The sequence below is a fragment of the Hippoglossus hippoglossus genome, chromosome 9 (assembly GCF_009819705.1).
Source record: "Hippoglossus hippoglossus isolate fHipHip1 chromosome 9, fHipHip1.pri, whole genome shotgun sequence".
In the NCBI taxonomy this organism is placed as follows: Eukaryota; Metazoa; Chordata; class Actinopteri; order Pleuronectiformes; family Pleuronectidae; genus Hippoglossus; species Hippoglossus hippoglossus.
Genome location: NC_047159.1, coordinates 1946607 through 1971264, shown reverse-complemented (window position 1 = coordinate 1971264; position 24658 = coordinate 1946607). Strand labels below are relative to the sequence as shown.

The 24658-nt window shown below is 43.3% G+C and overlaps 2 protein-coding genes across 5 annotated transcripts in view; both read right to left on the bottom strand.

Moving 5' to 3' along the window:
* Positions 1-470: 470 nt before the first annotated feature.
* Positions 471-8255, bottom strand: ascc2 (activating signal cointegrator 1 complex subunit 2). Its single transcript, XM_034596825.1, has 20 exons — positions 8134-8255; positions 6672-6778; positions 6407-6565; positions 5772-5945; positions 5441-5570; positions 5224-5291; positions 4915-5028; positions 4668-4780; positions 4509-4583; positions 4311-4415; positions 4155-4223; positions 3977-4051; positions 3581-3797; positions 3151-3347; positions 2751-2870; positions 2275-2499; positions 2080-2170; positions 1703-1794; positions 1142-1374; positions 471-1108 (listed from the first exon to the last, which is right to left on the bottom strand). Exons 2-19 carry the CDS (start codon positions 6753-6755, stop codon positions 1203-1205), a joined length of 2280 nt encoding a protein of 759 aa, XP_034452716.1. The 5' UTR covers positions 6756-6778; positions 8134-8255; the 3' UTR covers positions 471-1108; positions 1142-1202.
* Positions 8256-11319: 3064 nt separating this feature from the next.
* The window catches only part of slc39a14 (solute carrier family 39 member 14), a 15804-nt gene continuing 2465 nt past the window's right edge, over positions 11320-24658 (bottom strand). For 2 of the 4 annotated variants that reach the window (XM_034596828.1, XM_034596826.1), the window contains exons 2-9: positions 20565-20919; positions 19416-19593; positions 15878-16047; positions 14463-14585; positions 13190-13363; positions 12710-12941; positions 12365-12549; positions 11320-12184 (exon numbers count right to left, since the gene is read on the bottom strand). In XM_034596828.1, the coding sequence (XP_034452719.1) occupies positions 12032-12184; positions 12365-12549; positions 12710-12941; positions 13190-13363; positions 14463-14585; positions 15878-16047; positions 19416-19593; positions 20565-20876 (1527 nt within the window). In that variant the 5' untranslated portion in view covers positions 20877-20919 and the 3' untranslated portion in view covers positions 11320-12031. Of the gene's footprint in view, positions 12185-12364; positions 12550-12709; positions 12942-13189; positions 13364-14462; positions 14586-15877; positions 16048-17096; positions 17406-19415; positions 19594-20564; positions 20920-24658 lie in introns of those variants that run through there. The other 2 variants (XM_034596827.1, XM_034596829.1) reach the window with 2 other exon arrangements.

Sequence of the window (24658 nt, the reverse complement as noted above, 5' to 3'; positions counted from 1 at the left end):
TTTCAAAGCCCTGATTCTTATGATCATGTGGAGCCGACGAGACAAAACTTCAAGTATTTTGTTCTTTGTGAAACCTTTGAAGTAGAAGATGCTCCACATTTTAACACAGGAGACTGATCCTCTAACATGATATGTATTTTTTCTTGAAATCTCATAAAAAAAATTTTTTTTTAACCCTAATACTCTGTGGTACTGTTGTGTAAAGAAAAGCCTGAAGTCAGATTTTATTTTCCATTTACAAATGAAACAAACAGCAAATGCTGAACTATTGGAGGATTTATGGAAACTATTTATTCACAATTTTGCAGCTCAACAAAATAGTTTACTTGCCAAAGGTGGTTGAAGGATGAAGATAAATCACTGATGATCATTTCAGGCCAAACTGCAACAACCCCTTCATGTTCTGCTAAAAGCAACAACTCAAAAAAGTGTTTTTGCTTCTCACGAAAGACGAGTCAAAGTCCGAAGTCTGTTGAAAACATAGTATTATCGTATTTTGTTATTTTTGCGACGTCAACTCCAAAAAGCAAATAACGTGTGCTTTCTTTGTTAGAAAATGCAAAATGATAGATCCGTTCTCGTGGTAGAAAATAGTCTGAGCATGGCAGCGAGTGTGAGACACGAGGCGCCACCGGGCAGCGCGTGCTTCCAAACACAAACACAGCAGCATCGTAAGCAGGCACTCGTAGAGACGCGTCGTTGGGTGAAGGCTGCACAACAGGGACAGGCGTCGATGTCCAGACTTTAAACACCAGGTCAGTGATTGTTCTTCCAGCTACAGACACAACTGCAGTCTCTGTAAAACCCCGAATGTCTCGTCCTTTGTTATTTTCCTATGTTGTCTTCTCGATGATGATGATGATGATGTCAAAGAAACTTCTCTCAAATCACTATGGATCTTAATAATAAACTGATTTGTTACTTGGCAAAAATAAAGCTCTCGTTCTTTGTCCTCAGAACTTTGGTTATTGATGAGCTAGAAAAAGAAAAGCAGATGATCAGCGTCTCAGTCAACGAGCTGCTGAGAAAGTCAAATAATTACACTTTGTCTCCAGCGACTGAAAACCTTCAGCAGCTTCACTTCGGGACCGGAGCGCCATCGAGAGTCCGTCGAACCAGAACCGGATTATTTCCGTTTGTCTCTGTCACACCTTTTCATCCACCATCGGTCCGGTCGGGTCGAGCAGCAGCCGTCACCCGGGTCAGGACGGGATCATGCCCTTGTTCCTCTTGCGGTCGGCCATGCTGCGTCGGTTGTGGTTGCCCACGCGGGTCTTGTTGGCCTCCTTCTTGCGTCGGTCCAGGAATGTGTCCGTGCTTTGTCCTTGGCCTTTGGGTTGGCCGACGACGTTGCTGGTTCGCTCCGGTCGGAAACTGGAAGAGACGGAGGAAGGGACAAGGATGTTGTGTTTTCATCTTCATCTGATAACTACTCAACTGATTGAGGAACAACTAAGTTTCATTTTTAGGAAGATCATCCCAAGTCTACTCATTTCATTCATCTAGTAATTGCTATGTTTTTTTTTAAACTGATAAACGTCGAATTAGTTTAATTTATGATTCAAAATCATAGATTAGCTGCAGGGGGCTTTACAACCACTACAATGCTTTCTAACCATGGATCCTTAATTTAGAGATTTGGAAAAACTCCAGAGAAAAGCACGTTAAATGTGTGAATCTACAGAGGAGGTGAAATCTTTACCCTCGTCTTTGGTGCATCGCGGCTCTTCTGGCTTCCGCTCTCTCCCTCAGCAGAGCCGGGTCCTGCACAAACTGGTCCCTGTTCACGTTGTTCTGAAAAGGATTCACATGTAAGAAGTGGAGTCACGACAGAAAACATCATCAAACAGGAAGCTCACGCGTCTGTAGCCGAAACGTTTCTTTTTCAAAATATTAAAAACTTCCTGAAACCTGTTTGAAAACCAATTAATCTCCAATAAAACTTGATTTGGCAAATATGTAAAATTTATAAAAGACATTGGCTTCTGCATATATATAAATTATTATATTTTACACTTAGAACCTTATCATTGGTCAAATAGAAAAGTTGTCTCTTGTAATGGTGAATCATTTCCGTACCTGTAAAGGCTCTCCCTCCTCTTCATCTTCACCCTCCTCCTCTTCCTCTGCTTTGTTTGCTCTTCTCAAAATCTGTGGGATTGTGAACGGTCTGCAGGGAAACACAAAGTGAAAAGGTTCTGGGATTATCGTCACAAGGACGAGATGATTGATCCAGATTTAGAAAGTTTCCCGTCTCAGTCTCCTGTGTTTCACCTTCGGTTCAGCACACTGTCTCTGTCCAGGTCATTCGCTCCAATCTGGTTCATGTCGTACGTGTCGTCGTACTCGTCATCGTAGTCGTCGAGGCCGTAGTCGGCGGCGGTTTGACCGGGTTCGATGACGACCTCGTCCACCACGGTCTCGTAGGTCTGATACCGAGCCCGCTGCTCCTCGATGTGCCGCTTGTCGTTCAGCATCTCTCGAGGGTCCTCCCCTTTCCTGTAGGAGACAGAAAACATGGAGACGTTTCCTTTAAATGTATTCACAGGTCGAGTTGTGGCCACTACATGGTTTTAAAGAGACACAAGGCTTAAAGATAACTAACATCTGTATACAACAATTTAATATATGGATTTTATATCCTCCTCTGTCACCAGGATATCGATGGTGTGCTTTTTCATTGTTATTGTGCCCCTGCGGGTCCAGGATGTTAGTGTTTGATTAGTGGGCGCGTCCTGTTTGCTCTTTACCTCCTGCCCTTCCAGATGCGGGACATGTCCACCTGGTCCCTGCGGAAGACGTCAAACTCATCGTCATCAAACACGTTGGATCTGTCGCTCAGAACATGTGGAATCTCCTCCTTCACAGGCCTGAAAAGACGAACAGAAGAAAATGGCAAACAATGATCCAAGATGAATGTTTCACATCATATTTACCTTTTTATTAAATAAAACCTACTTCATATTTAAAGTTATCAGACAGAGGAGAGATTTGTAATACATGGCCATGGAAAAGTAGAGATTGTAGTTTGTCCTTCATGTGGATACTGAGAGTGAACGGACATTTAAACTAAAAACAGTCAGGAGACATAAGTATAACTATCCACTTTATGGATCCTACTGCTTCATGGACAGTGGTGTGTTGTGTCACCTTGCCAGAGCTCGGTCCAGTTTGTCCAGACCCGGAGTCAAACGATCCTCCAGGATGTTGTTGATGACGAGCTCAGAGTTGTAGTCGTACGCCTCCAGACACGCCAGCAGGAAGCCTTCGCCCAAGTCCGGCAGCAGGTCACTGATGCACGACAGCAGGGACTCCAGCTCGCCCTCGCTCAGCGGACACACCACACCCTGAAAACAAGTTTACATTTTGGGGTTTTAGATTCTGAAATGTGAGAATAAATGACTTTAAATCGAACGTTTGGTTTATGGACTTGTTCAAACAACAGTAGGCGTCTGAAGGTCACACTGGGCTGTGAGAATCCTTTTCTAATTTCCTCAGCTGATAATCAGCGATGATGAACACGCGACACTGAGCTGCCATTAAAACATAAATAAGAAACTGTTAAAATCACAGAACTCACGTTTTCTTTTCGGGGAGCATCCAACATGGCCTCTGCTCCCCTCGCACTCCCCTCTCCTGGTTCTCGGACCTGATTCTGAGGATTAAAACCGGCTGAGGAGGCGGCAGCAGCTCCCTGATTGGCTTTAGGCTGAATCTGGCTCGGGGGTTTCCTCCGCCCGACGCTCTCCCAGGCACTTTCCACCCCCTGGAGCAGGTAGGACGTCCTGGTCTCATCGCTGAACAAAAGCAGAGCTTAAGGAAAGAAAAACGAATGAAACGACTTATAACTAAATAAAGGAAATACTGTTTAAGGACCCAGGTTTGGTCGTTTACATGCACCACTACTGTCAGACTGTTACTATCAGTAGAAATGTGTTTGTGTCATTGAAGTTCTTTCTGTGAAGGAGGAGGATACATGACGGGGACGGCCTGGTGCAGGAGGCTGATGTCGTCTGAGATGGGAAACTGCTCATCGTAGTCCGACAAGAACCTGAAACACAAACATTCATCCTTCAGAAAACATTACATACAGTACATTTCAAATTACTGCTGAACAAACCACTGTCCTCACTGATCTTAACTCTTCTTCTCACCTTTTTTCAGGTAAAAAAGACGTGAAATGTTGTAGAAGATCCTCTGCAAACGTTTGCATGTTTTCTCTCCTGCAAAACAACAAACATCAGCAGAATTAATGCGTGTATTAATACGTGTAGAGATAACTGAGCTACATGTTGAGGGTTTGGACTCACCCCTCCAGGATGGGTTGCAGGCAGGTGTGGTGCAGCAGCAGGTGAGCCATCTCCACCATCTTGCGACAGGAGTGCGACAACCTCTTCCACAAGTCGTCCTGAAGCCTAGAGGAGGGTTTGGGGAATTTATTTACCATCATCAGCCACGTGGGTGTTTAGATTAACATGTCTCTTCTCTTTTCTGAAGCAGATTCTCACCCTTTATCATCAAAGTTCCTCTTCTTCACCGCATTCTCCAGATCAGGCACAACGGTCTCATAAAACGAGGTCAGTCTGACAAGAGGAGAAATACATATTGTCATGAACAGATTTCATGCAGATTAGACCATAAACAGCCACGTCCTCCCTCTGTTCTACCTGCTGAGGAAGCCGTTGGAGTAGAAGATGGCGCAGGCAGCAGGGAAGATGTCCAGGAAGGCATGGATGGTGGTGGTGGAGTCACACAGGTACAACAGTATATCTACAAGATCCTAAGACAGAAAAGAAAAGAAAAAAACATGCATGAACATCAATGACAGGACGTGAAGCTGCAGTGTGGAATAAAGTCAACGTTTAAAATCCACAGAGACAATCGACCAAGTGGATCTAATTCTTTGCGTCTGACCTGCGGGCTCATGGTCATGGCAGTGGGCTGCTTGTGTGCGTTCAGCTTCATCGGCTCCATGGCCGTGGCTCCTTCACAGTGAAGACCACACTTTTCCAGGACCGAGTCAAACACCTGATCAACGGAGAAATTATGATTTAATATCATCTCAACTTACTCTCAATAAATAATAATACATTGTTTATATTATTTTGTGTAGGAGGTGTCTTGAATTCCCTTTTTGGAAAATCTAAATAAACCCAAACATATTATTTTAGCCAGTCTTACACTTTCTGTTTGTGAGGCTGAATGTTTAAAACGTGATTTTACCTGTAACACGGTGGGAACGGTCTCATCCAGGTCACTGTAGTAAGACGGCTGCTGAGTGAAGATGTTGTCTGACACGACATCAATATGAAAACAAACAAGATTAGACACGGGACACAACAGCTACAGTAAAAAAGTTAATATTTAACATTATTTCTCATATGAATTCTATTTCATATTGTACTCGTGGTGTACAAAGGAGCCTTTGAACGCAGCTCACCGATCATCTTGTGCAGAAGCTGGCTGTTGCCTTTTCCAAAGAGCACACACAGATCCAAGATTTTGGGAATGTCAAAGAGGAAGTTTTCATAGATGATTTCTCCAAACACTGACGGGGTGAGGAAACTCTCCTGAGGGACAAGAAGCAAATTAACACACACACACAAGGTTAAACTGTGTATCAAGGATTTATACTTTTAAAATACAGACAAACCCCAAACAAACCTCACTGTCTGGGATCTACGATGTTCTAAATCTCCCCCAGGATCAATAAACTCTCTGTAGTTTCACCATTCTCTCTTTAAAAGTGCACATCTAGGTGTTGGTCCTACCTTAGACTCTTTGTGCGTCGCCATCCTCAGGAAGGTCAAGAAGACGACCTTGTGGACGGAGCGCTGCATCTCGGCCACCGCCGGGGAGGAGGGCAGGGCGGCGAGGTCGAGGCTCCGGGGAGCGTGATGCAGGTACGAGTCCAAGCACGACTGCAGGGACTCATCGAACACCACCTGGCAGGAGGGAGGGAAAACAGTGACATAGAAATCATATAATAGACAGAAGGCGTTAGACAGAAGAGTCAGAGGCTGAAGCCTGTTTGTACTAATCTCTATGAACAGATTCTATAAAAATGAAACTGAAAGTAATCCTACGGTTGTTATGATGAACATGTATTTAGTAATTAAGTTATATTATATTTGTACTTTGTGCTTCTTTCTTCTTTTGTATTTTATTGGTTTTAATTATTAACTTAGAAACAGCAACAACACATGTTCAGATTTGTCTTTATTCTGTTCCTTCTTCTTCACTGATTTATCGAATGTTATTTTGTGCTGCCTAATGTTTTTCTATATGTATTATTCATGCACATCATTTTGTGAAGTCTCCTGCTCCCTGAATCCTCACTGGATCTCTCATTCCCGTTGTGGCTGAATTAAAACAACAGAAAACGAGGCTCATGTGTGTCTCTCACCTGGCACCAGAACTTGTCGTGGGGCAGAGCGAGCAGCCACTCCAGATCCTCTATGATAAATCGGGCATATTCCAGAAACTCCTCCACCACCGCGGGAGAGCCGTCCTCTGGCGGAGGCTTGTAAGGCACAAAGCAGCGCTCCTCCTTCCTCTCCGGGTGCTGATGAGGAGCAGGGAGAAGCAGGTTTGACTTGTTGCTCGGAGGGAACTGTGATATTAGCCCAGGAGCACCAGGAGCACCAGGAGCACCAGGAGCGCGGACTCACCAGTGCAGGCAGCGAGCGCTCCCTCCCCAGCGGCCCAGGCACGGTCACCTGCTGCTCATCCAGTGGCACTCGGGCGCAGGCCATGACTTCACTTCTCTGGGTTTTATCTAATAAATCATTTTGACAAAATTCTAAATACATGTAACCTCTGTAAAACAGGTAATTCAGTTATAGGTACATAGTTTTAAACTGGATCAGCAAAGTATTTTCAATCAGAAACACAGCGAGCTTCAGTACCTCGTAACGCAGGTCGCTGGTCGGTGGAATCAGGAGCCGTGGAGTCTTGGGGATATTTATTAGAAAATTGACTAAATAACAGATGAAGATTCACATGGATGCTGATTAGATGTCTGTCAATCACCTCATCCATCAATCAACTAACTCTCTACAACACAAGTTAGGAAATGACTTTAAGACGTTTTACAGCAACTTCTCTTGAGGAAAGTTTGATCACTTTACCTCATTATCCTCATTATCCTCATTATCCTGGCACATGAGAAACTGCATCTGAATCCAGCCTCAGTCTCTGAGTTTGAATGAAGTCTCACTTTAATAAAGCTCAACACTTTATGATCTTATTAATATTTCAGCCTTTTAAACAGCTGCTCACACCAGGTTCCAGCAGTAAATGACTTTAAGACGTTTTACAGTCATTTCTCTTCAGGAAAGTTTTTATAATTCTACCTCATCATCCTCATTATTATCTTGTAATTAAATATGAAGAAGAACACTTTGACTCACACGTTGTAACAACCTGAGAAACTGCATCTGAATCCGGACACAGGGTTTGAATGACGTCTCACTTTAATAAATCTTTATGATCTTATTCATATTTCAGCTGCTCACACCAGGAACCAGCAGTAAATGACTTTAAGACGTTTAACAGTCATTTCTCTTTAGGAAAGTTTTTATAATTCTACCTCATCATCCTCATTATTATCTTGTTATTAAATATGAAGAAGAACACTTTGACTCACACGTTGTAACAACCTGAGAAACTGCATCTGAATCCGGACACAGGGTTTGAATGACGTCTCACTTTAATAAATCTTTATGATCTTATTTATATTTGAGTCTTTCTAAATTCTTCGAGGCCTTTTAAACAGCTGCACCCCCCCACCCCACCAGGTACCTGCAGAGGTGTGTTCAGCTGGAGCTAACCGCAGCTACACAGCTAGTTAGCTGCTCAGGTTAGCCGTGTCAGGACTAGTTAAGCGGTGACAGCTGCTGCTGCTCGTTGAGCCTGACGACGGGTAGTTAATCTGGTTAATTGGGTTAATTGGCTTGTTTTAAAAGAGCTGAGTCCAACCTGCTCCGTCGGGTGACAGCACGTCAATGAATGGCTGCCCGGCTAACGTGGACATAAAGCGGCTAACTTTAACCCCCCGGGGGCGTTGTCCCCCTCCCCGGGTCCCTCGTGTCGGAGGAGCGGTGCGGTGGAGACGTGGAGACGCGTCCTCACCTCTTGTCGTGGTCGTCCGCGGCTCCTTCAGGCCATGGCGTCACACACCGCGGGGAACTTTCGAGATGCTAACGCTAAGCTAACCAGCTGAGTTGCTGGCAGGAAGTGACGCAGGGAGCAATTAGAAGTGCACGTGACTGTCTCTGCTGCCCCCCTGTGGGCGCCAGAGGGCAGAGCAGCATCCCCCCCCCTTCCGTGGTCAGCTGTATATTACACTTTTATAACTTTATAAATAACAAAAGATAGAAATAAATAAAGTTACACAATAAACTCTGGTCAAAATCGAGACTTTAGGTTTAAACACTTAAAACTCAAGTGGTTTTGATTGTTTTTTAGTAATTCCAATTATTTATAACAATACAAATCACGAGACATGAATTTAAAATGACGATATTAACAACCTCGTATAATTTAAGTGAGAAAAGGACACTTCTGCACTTCTGTAGAAAATTCAAATTTCAGTATATCTACCATTTTATACATCTCTCATGATTTCCACTGATTTAACTTTTATTTAAACTATTATTTTTCCATCCATGCAATTTTAATTTCATATATATGCAATGCTTTGATACCGTATTTTTTCTGGTTGCATTGTACATAATACTTTATATTTCTTCACATTGTTTATATTGTATCTTTACATGATAACTTATTCATTACTGTTTCTGATTGTGTAATAATAACAACCATAATAACTTTATCACACATTTCATAGACTAAAAACAGCTCCATGTGCTTTAAAACAGAATGACAGACGCTTGGAAATATGTTTAAACAATAAAATGTATTAAAAAATGTTACTTTACTTAAGCAAATCAAATTTCCCCCGTAGTGCGGCAAGTAAAGGGTTATTTTATTTTATCTGGATTTGAAGACACACTTTGTATGAGAGGATGAAGGTGGAGAGGGTTCGAGTGCATCTACAATTTAAACCATTAATCTGCGTTTTCAGGTAAATGAAGTAAAAAGTACAGTTTGAACCTAAGTTACAGTAAAAGGAAACACTAGTACAAAGTACAAAGATTCCAGAGTTGTACTTGACTAAATGTACTTGCTTTCCACTACTGTCTGGTAATAGTTATGTTATTTAAACAATGTAAATTTGTTGACATCTGTTAGTATCATTATACTTCATATAACATAAGAGAAAATCTTAATGTGCACATCAGAGAAATGTCTCCTTTTAAATCGAACTTTTCTTCTAAAATCTAAAATGTCAGTATTAGTATAAATAATGAATATTGCACCTAATGATAAATACCTTGTTTGTACCTAAATGAAAATCTAATCACATCTCACAGTTTGTTAACATTAAACATTCAATGAAGACACTTGACAACGTTTTCTTGTAAAATGATGTTTATAAAAAAAGGGACTCCCATGACACACAGAAGGCTGATGAGGATTCACATGAATTACATTAGGTACAGCATCTTTTTTTAAAGAAGATTACAAGTATGAAAGAGGATTTATAAATTGTTTTATAACGGTTAAAATCTTCATAAAGATAAACGTTAGCTTGTTGGTTGTTTGACAGCAGAAACACTTTTGTTGTTTGGTTGCTCCTGGTTGTTTGTTGTGTGGTTTGTTGTTCAGTGTGTGAACTGAACACTGAGGTTTGTGTGAGGCAGCGACTCTTGACTTCAGTTAAAAATATCACAACAAAAGAAATGACCAACACTCCCGGCTGGTGGTGTAAACCTAAAATGACTTTTTCATCTCGGCTGTAAAGCATAAAATAAATATTTTATGGCTCAAGCGATAATAAATAACCTCCCGTACATTAGTTATTACACAGCAGTAATACTGTACCACATGGTACCAGTTGTTTTAATGGCTTGACTTTTCCAACCGGAAATAACGGAAATCTCTTTAATTTGTTAGTGCGACTATACAAACATAACATCCAATCACTTCTTCTCTGTTTCTAATAAATAATATTCTACAACTCTAATCGTTACTCACATTGTAGCTTCTGGTGACTGCTTGAATTTTGAATATTGTACAGTGAAGAATCTGTAAGATATCAGCAAATGAAACTCAACAGAGATCCACTAAATTTGTAGTGTACACTCCAACACACACTGTGATGCTGCTGCGGTTTAAACAGCTGCTTCATGTGTATATTTAACAAAACTAATGTCAGAGTTAGTTGAAGTAGAACCAGTCACATTTAAACAAACATGACAAACACCAGCTACACGTCCCCTGAATGCTGCAGAGAAGGAATCAGACGTTTCAGCTCCGACATTCACTGGATCCCCTCCGGTTTAAATTACACTACATGGCCAAAAGTATGTGGACACCTAAACATCGTATTCGCACATCCACCTCCGTTCTATCGGCTGCGGGTCTTTGCTCCCGTTCAGCCACAAGAGGATTAGTGACGAGTTCTTCCAATTTAAATCTGAGAAAATCATCTTTTTAAAAGGACCTGAAAGTGGTGAAAGAAGGTTTAGGTCGTTTTTATCTCACTGATGTTTGTTCAAGTTTGGTTTTAATTAGTTATTTGATGATATAAAAATATAAATTTAAAATGAAACGATTAATAAACAAATCGATTTCAGCTTATTTTGCCCCGAGAGGCTGAATAATACCAGAGCAGAAATGAGTGTTTTCAACTGATCTCATTGCTTCTTCAAAGATTAAAACATGTTTGTCTCCATACTTGTGGCCACGCAGCGTTAAGTACAGTAACTAAATAAAAGCATATAATCTCATTTTTCTGTTATTGTTATGGATGATTAATAAAGATAAGCGCACAGACCTGACCAGTAGGCAAAGTGTGCCTATACGTATATGATTCAGTTACAGTATCATGTTAAAACTATGACTGCACGGTAAAATACTTTGGGAAAAACTGTCTATGAGATGTGCAAAGAGCAGATCTCAAAAACACAAGGAATGGCAGAAAGCTGCAACTGTTCAACGTGATATGAATGAAGGGCACAGATGGTTAAATATGGAGAAGTGCTGCTGAGGACAGTGGGTCGTTGTGTCTGCTCTGCACTAGAATCAGACTCTGGACTTTACAGGAAACGGCCGAGGCTTCAGGAGGAGTTTTGATCTGCCTGTCGAGGATGTAGACGAGTCGGGAGGATGAAGAGTGCCCCTCCAGACGTCACCGAGTAGCCCTTCATCGTTTCTCAGCGCTCTGCCTGTATTCTTCAAAAGACTGATCGCTTTTTTTTCACATTTTTCACACGTAAGAAAATATAACATCAACACACAAACGACAAGGTCCAGCTAGAAGTCTGTCTGATGTCAACACTTGATACAAATTCCAGTTTCAGTTCCGTAATAATTGGTTTTTGGTGCGGAGTGAAACACGGGGAAGGGGGGGGGGGGGGTCTAAAAAGACAGAAAGATGTCACTAACACAGCTGCTGTTACCTGATTGTGCTTTTCTCACCTCCTGAGGGAACGTTACAGCCACAGAGGATCAGTGACGCAAACACTCAACATCTAATGAGGCTCAACAGACTCTGGTTGAGGCTCCGTGAAGGTCGAGAGAACAAGAGCAGGAGCCAAAATGGCTGATGAGCAGTTTGGGGCGAGTATTGCACGTTCAGCACATCTTTAGTCGTCTTTGTAGGCTGAACAAGTCGATGTTCCAGAGGGAGCAGCAGCCCCCCCCCCACCCCCCTCTGCCTGGGATATACTGCATGTATGAACAGCTTCTCGAATATGTACTACAGAGGAGTGTGCGTACCTGCCGCACAGACAAACTCCCCAAACTCCAGAGTCCTTATAGCTTAAGAAGGGAGGGAGATAAAGAGGAAAAGAAGGTCCGGCTTCCCTCCTCTCCGAGCCAGTTTCCACCGGCACAAACCAGCAGACGTCCCCAGTTCATGTTGCACGGGCCAGAGCTGGTGTCGGTCCGGAGGGGTCTGGTGCTAGCCCAGCTGTATCTGTCCGGAGTATGTGGTGAGGAGGAGCATGATGGAGAAGCCCGTCAGCAGGCCGGCGTTCTGGATGGCAAAGGTGAGGAGGAAGCTGCTGCCGCCGGCGTCCTCTTCCTCACGACTCACCTCATTCATCTCTGGGAACTGAAGAGTGAAAGACAGAGAGAGAGAGAGTTAAAACTTTACTGTTATGTTGCTTCACATCGAAGAGGAACTCCCACCGATTGAACACGTAAGAAGTTAATTTACTAGTCACCAGACAGCCTGTGAAATCTGCTGTGTGTGTTCTGGCTCTAGAGAAGCAAATCATCCCCAAACACTGACCATGTCTGCCAGAGCGATGTAGAGGAACATTCCTCCTGCCAGGGCGAAGATCCAGTTGGGTGAGAAACTGTTGCCGGCCAGGATGCCGAAGCCCATGCCCAGGTAACAGCAACAGGCCGACAGGAAGTTGAAGAACAGAGCCTGTTGTATGCTCATGCCGGCGTTCAGCAGGATCACAAAGTCTCCTGGTGACAGAACAAAAGGTGGAACAACAACAAGAGAAGAAGCTGTATCAAAGATTTGTCTGTGGAGTGTAGATTTCTGCTGAACAATGATTTTGCAAAGTTATTAATCTGAGATAAGTGACAAATATTAAAGGCAGTAAACGTTCCTGTCCTGACTCACCCAGCTCGTGGGGGAACTCCTCACACAGGATGGCCACGGACGTGCTGACGCCCTGGAAGACGGACGAAGTGAAGGACGCTCCGATAGCCAAGCCATCGATGAAGTTGTGCAGACCGTCACTCAGCGTGATCATCCACGCCAGGGTGCCGATGTCAGAATAGGTCGTCCCCTTCAGCCAATAGCAGCCGCCGCCACCTCCGGATCTCCCGGTGCTCTCTGGCCTCTGGGAGTCCTGAAAACATGAGGATGGAGCAGCAGCATGAAAAAAACCCACATCATCCGTCTATTGACCCGATTTTGTCTTTAATAATCACACAATGATTAAGCTTCATCTAACTTAATTGTCCCCAGTGATGTTTTGTCAGTTGCTTTATGTGCCTCAAGTGTTTTATCATGTCAAATTGTTTGAGTAACAACTTTGCTTCAATCTGCTGCAGAAATCCTGATTGATCCTCGTCCACGTGTCAGCTCTATTCTTACCTGCGGCGTCTGAGCTGGGCTGAGCATGAGCTCGCCCTCCCCTGCGTCCAATTTGCCCGCAGCCAGACTGCTGGCTTCTCCGTTCAGCTGCAGCTTCTCCTTCTCCCCCTCCTCCAAATCCTTGTCAGGTGACGGGCAGCGACCTGCACTGGGGTAGTGACTGTGGCCGTGGTTCTGGCAGACGGGGAGAAAAGCAGATACCAGGATGTTACAACAACAGAAGAGTCACTGCTCCGGAGCTTCGTGTGTGGTTGTGAACGCGTGAGGTTGGAGTTCACCAAACAGAAATAAGCGTCAGTTTGAGTACAACAAATTCAGCCTTTCACTCAAGGACAAATTCAGCAGTGTTAATATCATAAAGCAGAATGATTAAATGTTCTAAAATGAGTTGACTGACTGGTGTAGTGAGTTGAGAGCTAATGTGGGTCAAAGAGCGTCAGTAATTGGATCAAGCAGGTGGTTGTGTTGGACGTTTATTAAACTGGCTGATCCATGTGGACACAACCAGAGGAACCACAAGGTGGCGCAAATGTCCCACAATCCTCCACTTCTATTACTAACTGCTGCTCTTTGTGAATGAAGCCAGCAGCGCTGCAAGACCCAGGTAATTCCTACAGCATTATGTTAAATCAATACAGTTTCCCGTATTAAAGTTAAAACACTGCTACACCTTCGTGGAAATGATGGGTGTGTTACATAAATAAACCTGTTTTAGAAGCTGGCGGATACACAACTAGTGCATGAAGGCAAATAGACAAAGGGATGTGACCAAGAATCAAAAACAAGTCAAACTGGAAGAGTTCTCTGAAGTGTGACGGAAAGCACAACTGAAGATTAATGAGCTTGAGCGATATGAAAAAGAGGATCCGAGACTGGCTAGATATAAAAAATAAATAAAAGGGAAATAAATATAACAAATAAACAAACTAATCATGTTTAGGAGGATTCCAGTTAAAGTTGCAGGTAATTTCCAATATTCACAAATCAATGTATATTTCTTTTAAAATCAATTTATTATTTATTAATTGTGTAAAAAACAGGAAGCACAACTTTCTGACTACAACAGGAGGATGTTCACTTCGTATGTAACCTACTGACGGTTATTTCCACAAGAAAACTGTTTAAACTCTAATGAAACCAAAACTGTCTCCATCCAGACGAGCATGTGCATCAGAAACTATTCATGTTGACTTGTTGGAAGCCTGTAATATTTCCAACCACCACTTTTCAGAAGAACATAACAAGTTTTAACCTCATGCGTCACGGCACTCACCCCATTTTTCTGTTTGAGCAGCACTCTGAGAATCTTCTCCGTGAAGAAGAAGAGGTAAAAACCTCCAAACACGACGGCCGACTTGGACACGTAGAAATCCACCATGGGGTCAAAACCAAACGCCTAACACGCAGGACAGAACACAGTTAGTTAGTGATAAACATTTATATTAGCTGCCTGACATCACTCACTGCACATGTTTTTGAAGTGAGGTGTTATTTAGAACATCTGTGTGGATCATGATTGCAGAGGTTTTAGGTGTAAACACTTAGTGGTCGGTAAATTGCTTGTTTTGAACTGTAACAGGATGTGGACTGTGTTGTCAGCTGTCTGCGCACGAGAGTAAATCAAATCATTGCATAGTTAAATTCACTGTCAGGGTCACGGAACAAAAACCCTTTATCTCTGCTGTTTTTTTGGGGGGGGGGTAGTGTCACTTTTGTCTATTGTTTCACGAACAATATCTTCAAATATTTTAAGATCTTGAAGCGATATTTCCCAGCATCCTCTAATCTGAGAGACACGTTGAGTTATGGATGTAATCGTCACACACACACCATGAATCAAAACCACTTCACCTCCAGGGCGTACAAATATTTTTCTCTTATGATTCATCTTAAGCAAAGTGATGCTGCGAGTTACACAACAGGTTTGGTGTCACTGCTTTAAACCTGAAGGGTGTGTGCACACTGTCGAGTCGGCATTTAAAAAGGCATGTTGGGCAACTGCTTGTATTTGTGGGTTATGCTGCTCTGAAGGGCGTGTTCATCTTTTACTCATCTGTGTAAATGTGCACGTGAGCGCATGTGCACGTGACTTATTAAACTTTCTATAAATTCAGGGTTTCAGCTGCATGTTAAAAGTTCAAATTAAAACAGGTCTTAAATATGTTAATTATTATTTAAGGGTACTTCAGTTGCGTTTTAAAACCTCCTATTAGAGTTTTCACAGCATTTTGGGAGATCAACATATGACACATGACCTCGGTGTAAACAAGATGGAAAAATAAAAAAATTGAGAGAACGCACCCCCAATTTTATCGGTAGCATCGTACATTTAACTTTTTAAAGGTTGGGATTTTAAAACTGGGGGAATAATGTCGGACATAATGACGCAGGGGACCTAATAAAGTGAGTTATAATCAGACACTGCTCCATAGCATGTTAACGGGAACATGAATGGAATATTCTGTTATCAAATAACAATGTCTTATTTTTATCTTCTGAATTAGGTCAAAAGTCAGAATATTGTCGTAGTTGCTAACTCATCCTACTTGGGGAGATATTTATATCTCAGTATATAGTGAAATACGAATCTGGACATGACAATCTAATATCATCATCAGCTGTGCAGCCCCCCCCCCCCCCCCCTGCACTGAGCTACAGCAAAGTGAGTCACAGCAGCATCGACACTACCTCTGGGATGAGCTGAAACAGGGCGTTGGAGTAGAGCGTGCCAATGGCCAGGGCTATGAAGTAGAGCAGCAGTCGCTTGTAAAAGGTTTTCTTCATGAAGGGCACCACGCAGGCCCCCAGCAGCGAACACAGAGAGATGAGTGTCACACTCAGGATCCCATAACCCCACACTGATCGACAGAGAGGAAGCAGGAAGAAGAGGAGGGAAGGTGAGAGAGAAAAAAATGGCCGATTAATTCAGAAATGAGTAAATACCAGGATGAGGAACAAATGAAATAAAGAACACCAGTTAGTTATTCCCCTGAAAAGAAAAGATTGTTGGATTAAATCAACCTGAGAAAAGAGATTTTAAAAGAAACCTGTGAGGATCTCCGGAAACAAAGGCTCATTTGATCCGTTGAAAACAGAAGTGACACCACCTTTCATTTGCAAGTGAAGATGAGGATTGTCTCAGTGCTCGAGTCCCATGCATTTCATTTGTTAAGAGACAGGATGCAATTAAGGTGAAATTACAGTTTACTGAAAGCACACACACGCACGCACGCACACATACACCCTTTGTCGTGGTCGACTCAGGTGCGCCTGTCATTGCCTCCGGGTGAACACTCGCTACGGGTAAAAGACACAGGAGGGGGGGGGGGCAAAATAACTTTAAATAGCCCAACTGTAGCAGGAGAGCTGCTAATGAGGGGTCACATTTCAATTTGATGGATGTAATAACGGTGCCGCGCTCCACTTCTCCAGGACGGTCGCGAACAAAAGATTTATGAATCCCTCGGTCAGAGAAACAACAGCTATCAAGGCTGTTTAGCGGTTTCTACTAGCTGCAGGGCGGGGAGAGGGAACTGCACTCTCTTTCTAAGAAACTCGATAAAGCAGGCCGACAACTCAATGCCTGGAAAGAGCACACACATGCACACACACACACAGCCAGATGATCTGTGACACAGTGAAGGTAGAGCGAAACCAAAAGAGCTTTCCCCCGGTGCTTATTAGCGCCTGTGACAACCACAGAGAAAAGAACAAAGGCAGGAAGGAAGGAGATACGACAACGGGAAAGGCAAAGGAGCGCTTGGCCAAAGGTGTACGGGTTTTATGAACAACCATGTGACACTACAGTGAACTAAAGAGGTATTCAGCTGCTGTGCTTGTGTCTTTTAGAAGGTTTATGGGATGTGATCGGATGAATGGATAAAAGGTGTGCGGGCAGCTGGCAAACCTCTGGCAGGAGCTGCAGGACGGCAGTGGAGAACAGCGTGCCGATGGCAAGAGCGATGAAAAAGACGATGGCGTGTTTCATAAAGCGTGTCTTCAACAGAGGCACGCTGAGGACTGCGGTGAGGGCGAAGGCATTGATCACCGTCACACTCAGGAAAGAAAAGCCCCACACTGGGGGTTGGAGTGATGGAAGGTGGAGCATTAAAACAAACATCGTGCATGATGTGTGAGAATACGGCTGCGAACACGGCATGATCAAATTGTGTAAAACAATATTTTACTTGCACTTTAATGCAAGAAATCCACATGTTAGCAGTTGACATATAATCTGATTTGTATAACTGAGCCCTTTTAAAAAGGACCAAAGATAAACCTCAGGAGATGAGTCAGCAAATCAGAATCATTGCTGCCTTAAAAATCACGTCCATTATTCTGACCTTACTCTAAATTTCACTCTTTATGAAGAACAAACTCTTCTGGCCTCTCACAATGGGAGAAGGGAATGTCAATATTTGATCAAACCCGACACCTGTAGAAAAAAATAAAATAAGGATTGTGGTTATTAGATAAAGTTTAAGTGTCATTTCTGTCCAAGCAGCACCTGAGACGTTCAGGAGAAATAAGGTTAAGTGATGGAAGATGAAATGTTCTGTCAGACAATGTCTTCAAGCTGAGAAAGGAAACCAAAAACAGGATTAAGAGAATTTTGCAGTGAAAGCAGTCACAAGATAAAGAAGACGAGAGACATATTTAATAACGTGACCAAAGGCACAAGAAGTGAACAACGTGAATCAATTATATATTATTACACCTAAAGCATTTTTATGACAACTGGAAAACAGAGAGTCTGCAGGAAAAAGATAATAATGTGCAATAGGTCTGCTGAAAAGAAGTCAAAGACCAACTTAGAGTTGTTAGGGTCAAAGGGTCAAGGGCACAAGTAGTAAGACGTGGGAGAAAGACTCCTCCTCATCATCATCATCATCATCATAAATCATGACAAGTTGCAGGTGAAGGGGAGCGGGGACAGGTTAAAAAAGAACCAGATATACAAGTTGTGAGCTCTTCAATAGAAATTAATTTTCAGGGACATTTCTCCCCAGCAGCTGACAGGTCTCACCAACCCAGGCAGAGAAAAAAACAGCCCTCAAGCCAAAAGAAGCCGCCTGCAGGCGAGCTGAGGGGAAATTAGTGAAAGATGAGGGGAAACAAATGTGTGAGTGGAGAGAGAGAAAGACAGAGCCGGAGCTCTGGGACAGTAAAGCCTCTCTCCTCCTCTAGTGCCAAGGATAAGATAAACTGGGTTAAAAGGACGAAGTGAAATCTGTGGCCGTGGTAACAAGGCCGCAGCACGACACAGTCACGAGTTTACAAAAGAAGATTGTTGCCTAAAGTCGTCACTTACATAAAAAAAAAAAGTAGTTATTTTTCTCTAGAAACTGAAGCAGCCTTCGAAGCTTGAGATCACTTCAGGTCACCGGCTCTTCCATGTCCGTCATCAACACGATCTTTAAAGCCAATTTCAGTTCAAAACTAACTCCAAAGCTCGTTAAACAACAGATTACAGTGAACTGCCCGTTTCCAAGACTACAGGTTCGATGCAGATGCTAAAAACGGCTTTCAGGGCTCTCAGGGACATCCGACTGGGGACAGGAAGTCAGCCGCCACTGGGAGAGGAGCAGCTGAGATACCGTGTTTACCTGGAGGAGTCTGCCACGCACTGGTCATGCTGACTGAAGAAGGCTTGTGAAAATTAAAAGGACGTGTTGGTTTTTAAACCAAACTGAGAATTGTAATCCGAGCCTTGGCTCAGCCTTGTGAATGCTTATTTTGGCTGTGATTTCCTTTGGGGGATAAGATAATATCACTATCTCCAGGCAACAAGACAAACAGTTGGAGCTCTGAAATCAGTTTGAAAGGTCTCATTGATCCAAGAGAGAGCACACGGAAAACCTGTAATGGAGTTACAGCACGTACCCACTGTAACAGGAGAAAAATAAAACTTTAGCCTATAAATTATATATTGAATGTGCAGAGATACAGAGATGAGCTGTATGTGTGAATGCAAATGTCAGAGTGAGAGCCTCTGGACTTTCTCCTGCCGAGTGGATGTGAGAAACACACCAGGAGATCCGCCGCAGGATTTAAAGCGAGCGAGTGTGCGTGTTGACGATTCTTACAGATGCAAACATTTTAATAAAAGAAAACCTCTGGATGGAAAAGCAATGACACACACGTAGAAGAAGCGACAAAGAATTTATACATACATGTTCATATGTACAATTAACAGAGAATCTGAGAGTGACAAGTCGGGGCTCACCTTCAGCTCCTGTGGGCCTGGGGGGGGGTTCGCTGATCAGCATCTCCTCTTTTTGCACCTTGCAGGATCCAGCACCCAGCTGCTGCAGCATGGTGGGGCACAGCTTGGTCAAACGGTGCCCATCCAGCTGGGTCTGCTCACTAATGTTGTAAATGGCCAACGTGTCTGCAGGCAGGCACTGGGAATGAAAACAAACCAGTGAACCCACAGAGGTTCTGACTTTAAACAACTGAAACACCCCTGGATGGTTTCAGTGAAATGTCAGGGTGCTTTCAAATCTTTGGAAAATGTAAGTCCACAGGTCAACAACAAATATAAGAAAGGTATCATAAGAGATGATAAAGATCTCTAACTTGTTGTCTAGCTCTGTTGCTGCATTGTAGAACAATGTGCTGCATTATTTATCTGTAAGTTTTCACACAGTCAGAGATCATAGTTTCAGCCACAGTTGGAATTAATTCTGTAGGAAACGCTGCAGCATTTGTTTCCAAACCAAGTAAAAGTGAGATACAGTACAAATATATATTTTTACATTATTACACACAAACCATCTTGTCGTCTCATGATTACAGAAAAAAAAAAACTAACCAGGGAGATGTCATACGTTACAGATAATGATCTCAAATGATTCTGAGAAAGCAGTCGCCTCAGTACAGTAACTAGTCATGTGACCAGTGACTATATGTGCAGATGTGCACTCTTGCCCTCCAGAAAACCTAAAGAACACCTTGTACTTCTAGTTAATCTATTGGGAACCAGATCAGAAAGTGAGTGAGACAACCACACACGTCACTGAGGCTCTGTTCAGACCTGGATTTAGCATCTGTCTCAATTCAAGTGAACGGAAATCTCATGATGTTAATAAATGATAATACCATGTTGGAACTTAAGTATGTGAGAAATGCTAAATATGTCAACTATCTGAAACCAGTAGCTCCCGTTTCTTCCAGACAGGACTGAGCTGGATTAACTTTTCTGCTGCACAGTTACAAATGTGAATTTTTCTCACATTGGCTGAAATATTATAAAGATGCTGTTGTGAAATGTTGTTGCTGCTTTGGCACTGATTCAGTTTGCACCTGTTGAACCAACAACAGGGAAGCACATCCACCCAAAGTGCTAACTGAAGATAAGACATTTTGTTCTCACCTTGGACCTGTTGGCTTTAGGAGGCGGGCTTGTTGGTGCCTCAGCCACACCGCTGCTCTCGCTGTGACCTTCACCCTGTTCCTTGCTGAGGAGGGCCAGCAGGGCGCGCAGCTGGGGCACCGTGATGGTGCTGTTGTCGCCATAGCGGCTCAGCAGGTCCTGGAGCACCTGAGCAGGAGACTGGGTCTGGCTTTCCCCCCCAACCGTCACTAAGCCCAAGGGGCAGAGCAGCACAGCCAGGGTCAGGACCAACACGAGCTGTGACTGGAGGCGGGTGACGGTGGTCATGACACGGCCATGAGGGAACGACATGAGCAGCAGCAGAAGAGTCCTTCACTGGCTGGAGGACGTTGATCTGGGAAAGGAGGAGAAGGAGGTGAGAATACAACAGTTTTATAACCTGTGACAGAGATAAGCACTGTTATATAAACACTGCATGTAACAAATACTGCTCACTTGCCGCTGATAGACCTAAAGCACAGAGTGGAATAAACACTGCTGCCAATTACAGACAAGGAAAGCACACACCCATCAGACAACACACAATCACTGGCAGCGAGACAAATATAAATCAACTCACAAACTGATGCAATGACTCCAGTAAACTCAAACCAGACTTGCATCCAGGACACCAGTTGCTTGTTTTTTTTTTCAAAAGTGAGATCTCATCAAACTGTAGAATTGGGATTTAGTGTTTTCTCTGTCTTACACATCGGAGGCAGATCCAGCTCCCACAGAAACGTAGGACCAGTTTCTACCTGAGCACGATAGAGAACTGTGCCACCGTATGTTATTCTAGCTGCACAGCCGCCGAGCGTAGAGACCGAGTGGTGACAGCGGCCCAGTGCATCACTGGTATGGAGCTCCCGACCCGGGACATCATCTACGCTGGCCGACTGAAGAAGAAGAAGGCCGGGACCACAAACCGCCCCGGGACACTACATGTTTGAACCGCTGCCAGACGGTTCAGAACACTAAGATCCTCCACCAACAGTTTTTATCCCAGAGCCACCCCCCCATGCCCAAACACACCACAGACTGTCTCACACACTTCCACTGACTGCAGAGTGCACATACCAAACACACCAAGGACTGTGACTGAGGACTGTGGTGACAATAAAGACCTTGAATCTTAGGCGTCAGCTTCTTTTGCATCCATGAGCACACGTCTCATACGGAGCACTGTAATGCTCACGTCCACTGCTCACAGAGCCCCGATTCATTTCAGTCCACCCAGCAGGGCAACACGCCACGCTGAGGTGAATAAACACACCATTCATTTCAAGAGCCCGCCTGCAGGAACCTTTTTCTACGGAGCCACTAATGACAGATGTGTGTAAAGCAGCGGTGTGTCTGCCCCGAGGCTCTGAGCTTCGCCGAGCGATGCCCACAGGATACCTGGGAGCAGAGTCGGGAGAAATAGCCAGCGGAGGGAAAGAAATGCCTGAGGAGACCAGAGGGCTCCTCAGGAATGCAGTGAACTGTGGAGGAGAGAGAGAGAGACACAGATAAAACGAAGGTTACGAGCCACCGGTGAGAAAGAAAGAAACAAGGAAGGATGGAAGGAAAGAAAGGAGGCAGTGAAGGAGAAAAGAAACCTGACATGGCAGCTGCCAGATTAGATTTTACTGTGTTTTCTTTCTCTCTCTATCGATTTGCCTTGTTCAAGTTTCAATGTGACATTCAGACCACAGCGTCCGGCTCAGAGACGCCAAATCCACATCGTTCCTTTATGAGCACTCCTCCTTCATTCCCGTGTCTATATTAAGAGAAGGCCATTTAGTTGACTGGCAGGGGAATCGCACAGGGAAACATTCAATTCAGCTGCTGTACAGAAAACAGCAAACACACAAGTTTCAGTCGATAGCTGTGTCTCAGTTCAGGGACGTTCAGGGACATTCAGGGACGTTCAGGGACATTCAGGGACATTCAGGGTCTACAAGGCCCACAAAGGGGAAACACTACAGCAAACAAAACTAAAAAAACGTAATAAGCCTCTTTATGCTCGTTTTTTATTTCTTTCTCCACATTCTCTCTTTCGAAATCCTTCTGAAAGTTGCAGGGGTTTTAACCCTTGACCTCCTTCCTGCTGGCTGGTATTGTTAGTGAAACACAGGCTGAGGAGAGAAGTGGATAATTGTGCTGAGTCTATTGTCCCATAATTGATACGCCAACTATTTTGATGATTCATCAATCATTTAAGTACTTTATCAGGCAATAATGATAAACATCTGCTGCTTCTTGCAGGATTTTCTGTTTTATATCACTGCAAAATTAATTACTACAGGCTTTGAACTGTTGGTGTGAAAAAAACAGCAAATAAAATGGGCTTTATTAAATATAAATACTATTTTCAGGGTTTAAAAGAGCTTGTTTAATTGATTAATCAAAACAATTAACCATTAATGTGTTCTGAATATTACTGCCCTTGTGCATAATATATCTAAAATGCAATTGAACATTACATAAGTATAGAAAAATACACTGTGCCAAGTAAATTTTCTTTACAGCTCACTTTAATAACTAATTAATAATAAATGTCATTTCATATCGACTAACCCACTAGAAGCTCTTTCCTGGTAGTGTAGTTGTTGTATCCTGCACTGGTCGAGAGTTTCACAAGTGGATTAACACACAACAATAATCTCTGCTTGATTCTCTCCAACATGCTGCCAGAGGTAAAACAATATCTCGCTCCACATCCACATTTATTATGAGGTGTGTCAGGATTTATTCGGGCGTAACAAAACGCAGCAGCGTATCGATAAGACGCCCTGAGACAACAAGCACCTTCTTGAATTGTTTAGATTAGTGCAGTGCCCGTTGTGTACATGCTCGTGTGGAACGAGCCTGTGGTGCTGACGGTAACTGAGCTGGAGTAATCGAGCCACAGCGAGAAAAGACTGGCTGCAGACTGGTGTTGATGCAGTACAGGTCATAAACGCCTGCCTCCTCCCTGTTAACAGATGGGCCACCAAATCAAATACATATCTTCTCAAAGATGGTGTCATTTTAAAGTCTATAGTGAGATTATTCAAGGGAAATATCTGCGCTGGAACGTGACATTGTCATGATCGATGACTTCACTTACACTGATGAGTTCCAGTCCCGCTGCAGCACAGATATTATTCAAAATGAACTAAATACTGGACGTTTCACATGTTTAAAACACTAATCTGCAGATTGATCTGTACAGAAAATAACCATTAGTTTGCAGCCATACTTACAACCCTAACTTCAAGAGGTTAAACTTGTTACAGCTCTTCGATGACAAAAAGTTTTTAGAACAAATATCAGCCAATATATTATTTATTTAATCTTTTTAACTTGTTGCCTTCAAATATCCATTATCATGCTCTCAGAGGCTGTAGTAAAAACAACATGTGAATAAGAATAGCTGCCGCCTGTCAACACGCTGCCTCGGCTGTGATAATAACCTGGTATGGTAACTAAATATACACGTGTGCCCCTGAATTAGTCATTGTGCTGCTCTGCAGGGTAAACTGAGAGAGCAGGAGTCGTCTCCACTGGCAGACCTTTGCCTCAGTGTGGACGCAGTTCAATGAAAACAAAGCAGAATCTACTTTAAAATGTCAGCATGTCAGGTTAAAATGATGTCAACACACACACAGAGTCACCATGTCTGCTTTTTTGAAGCAGGACAAGAAGGGTCCAAGGCCTATTTGTGGCAGGGGAGATAAAGAGTGGTGGGAAGAGACAGGCAGTCTGCAGCAGAGACGTTAGTAACACAGCGGTGAAGGCCTCTGCCCCAACGTTAAATATGAGGTTCACAAAGGAGCTGGCAGCAGAGGAGAAAGGAGGGAAGGGAAGCACGGGAAAACGTTTATTCACAGTCTAGTGGACTCAAATCCCAAAGGCATGCAGCCAAGTCTCCTCCGCTCATCCTTTCAGATCTTTCTGCATTCTTACAGAGTTTGTCCTGGTTGGTCTTTATGTCCTCGTCATGATATTCTTGTCAGATGAGAATCTCTTAAATAAATTGGCCCAACCAGATGAAGCCACAAAACACATTCACTGGGATCACCATAGTCACATATATTAATGAGCACTAGGAAAGAGCAGCTACTGGTTAC

Excerpts from the sequence above, each read along its gene's own strand:
- ascc2 (XM_034596825.1), bottom strand. The coding sequence starts at position 6,755 with ATGGCCTGCGCCCGAGTGCCACTGGATGAGCAGCAGGTGACCGTGCCT. Across the intron at positions 4,416-4,508 it reads AGGAACTTTGATGATAAAGG|GCTTCAGGACGACTTGTGGA; the intron begins GTGAGAATCTGC and ends ACCCTCCTCTAG. Across the intron at positions 3,348-3,580 it reads ATGCTCCCCGAAAAGAAAAC|GGTGTGGTGTGTCCGCTGAG; the intron begins GTGAGTTCTGTG and ends ACTTGTTTTCAG.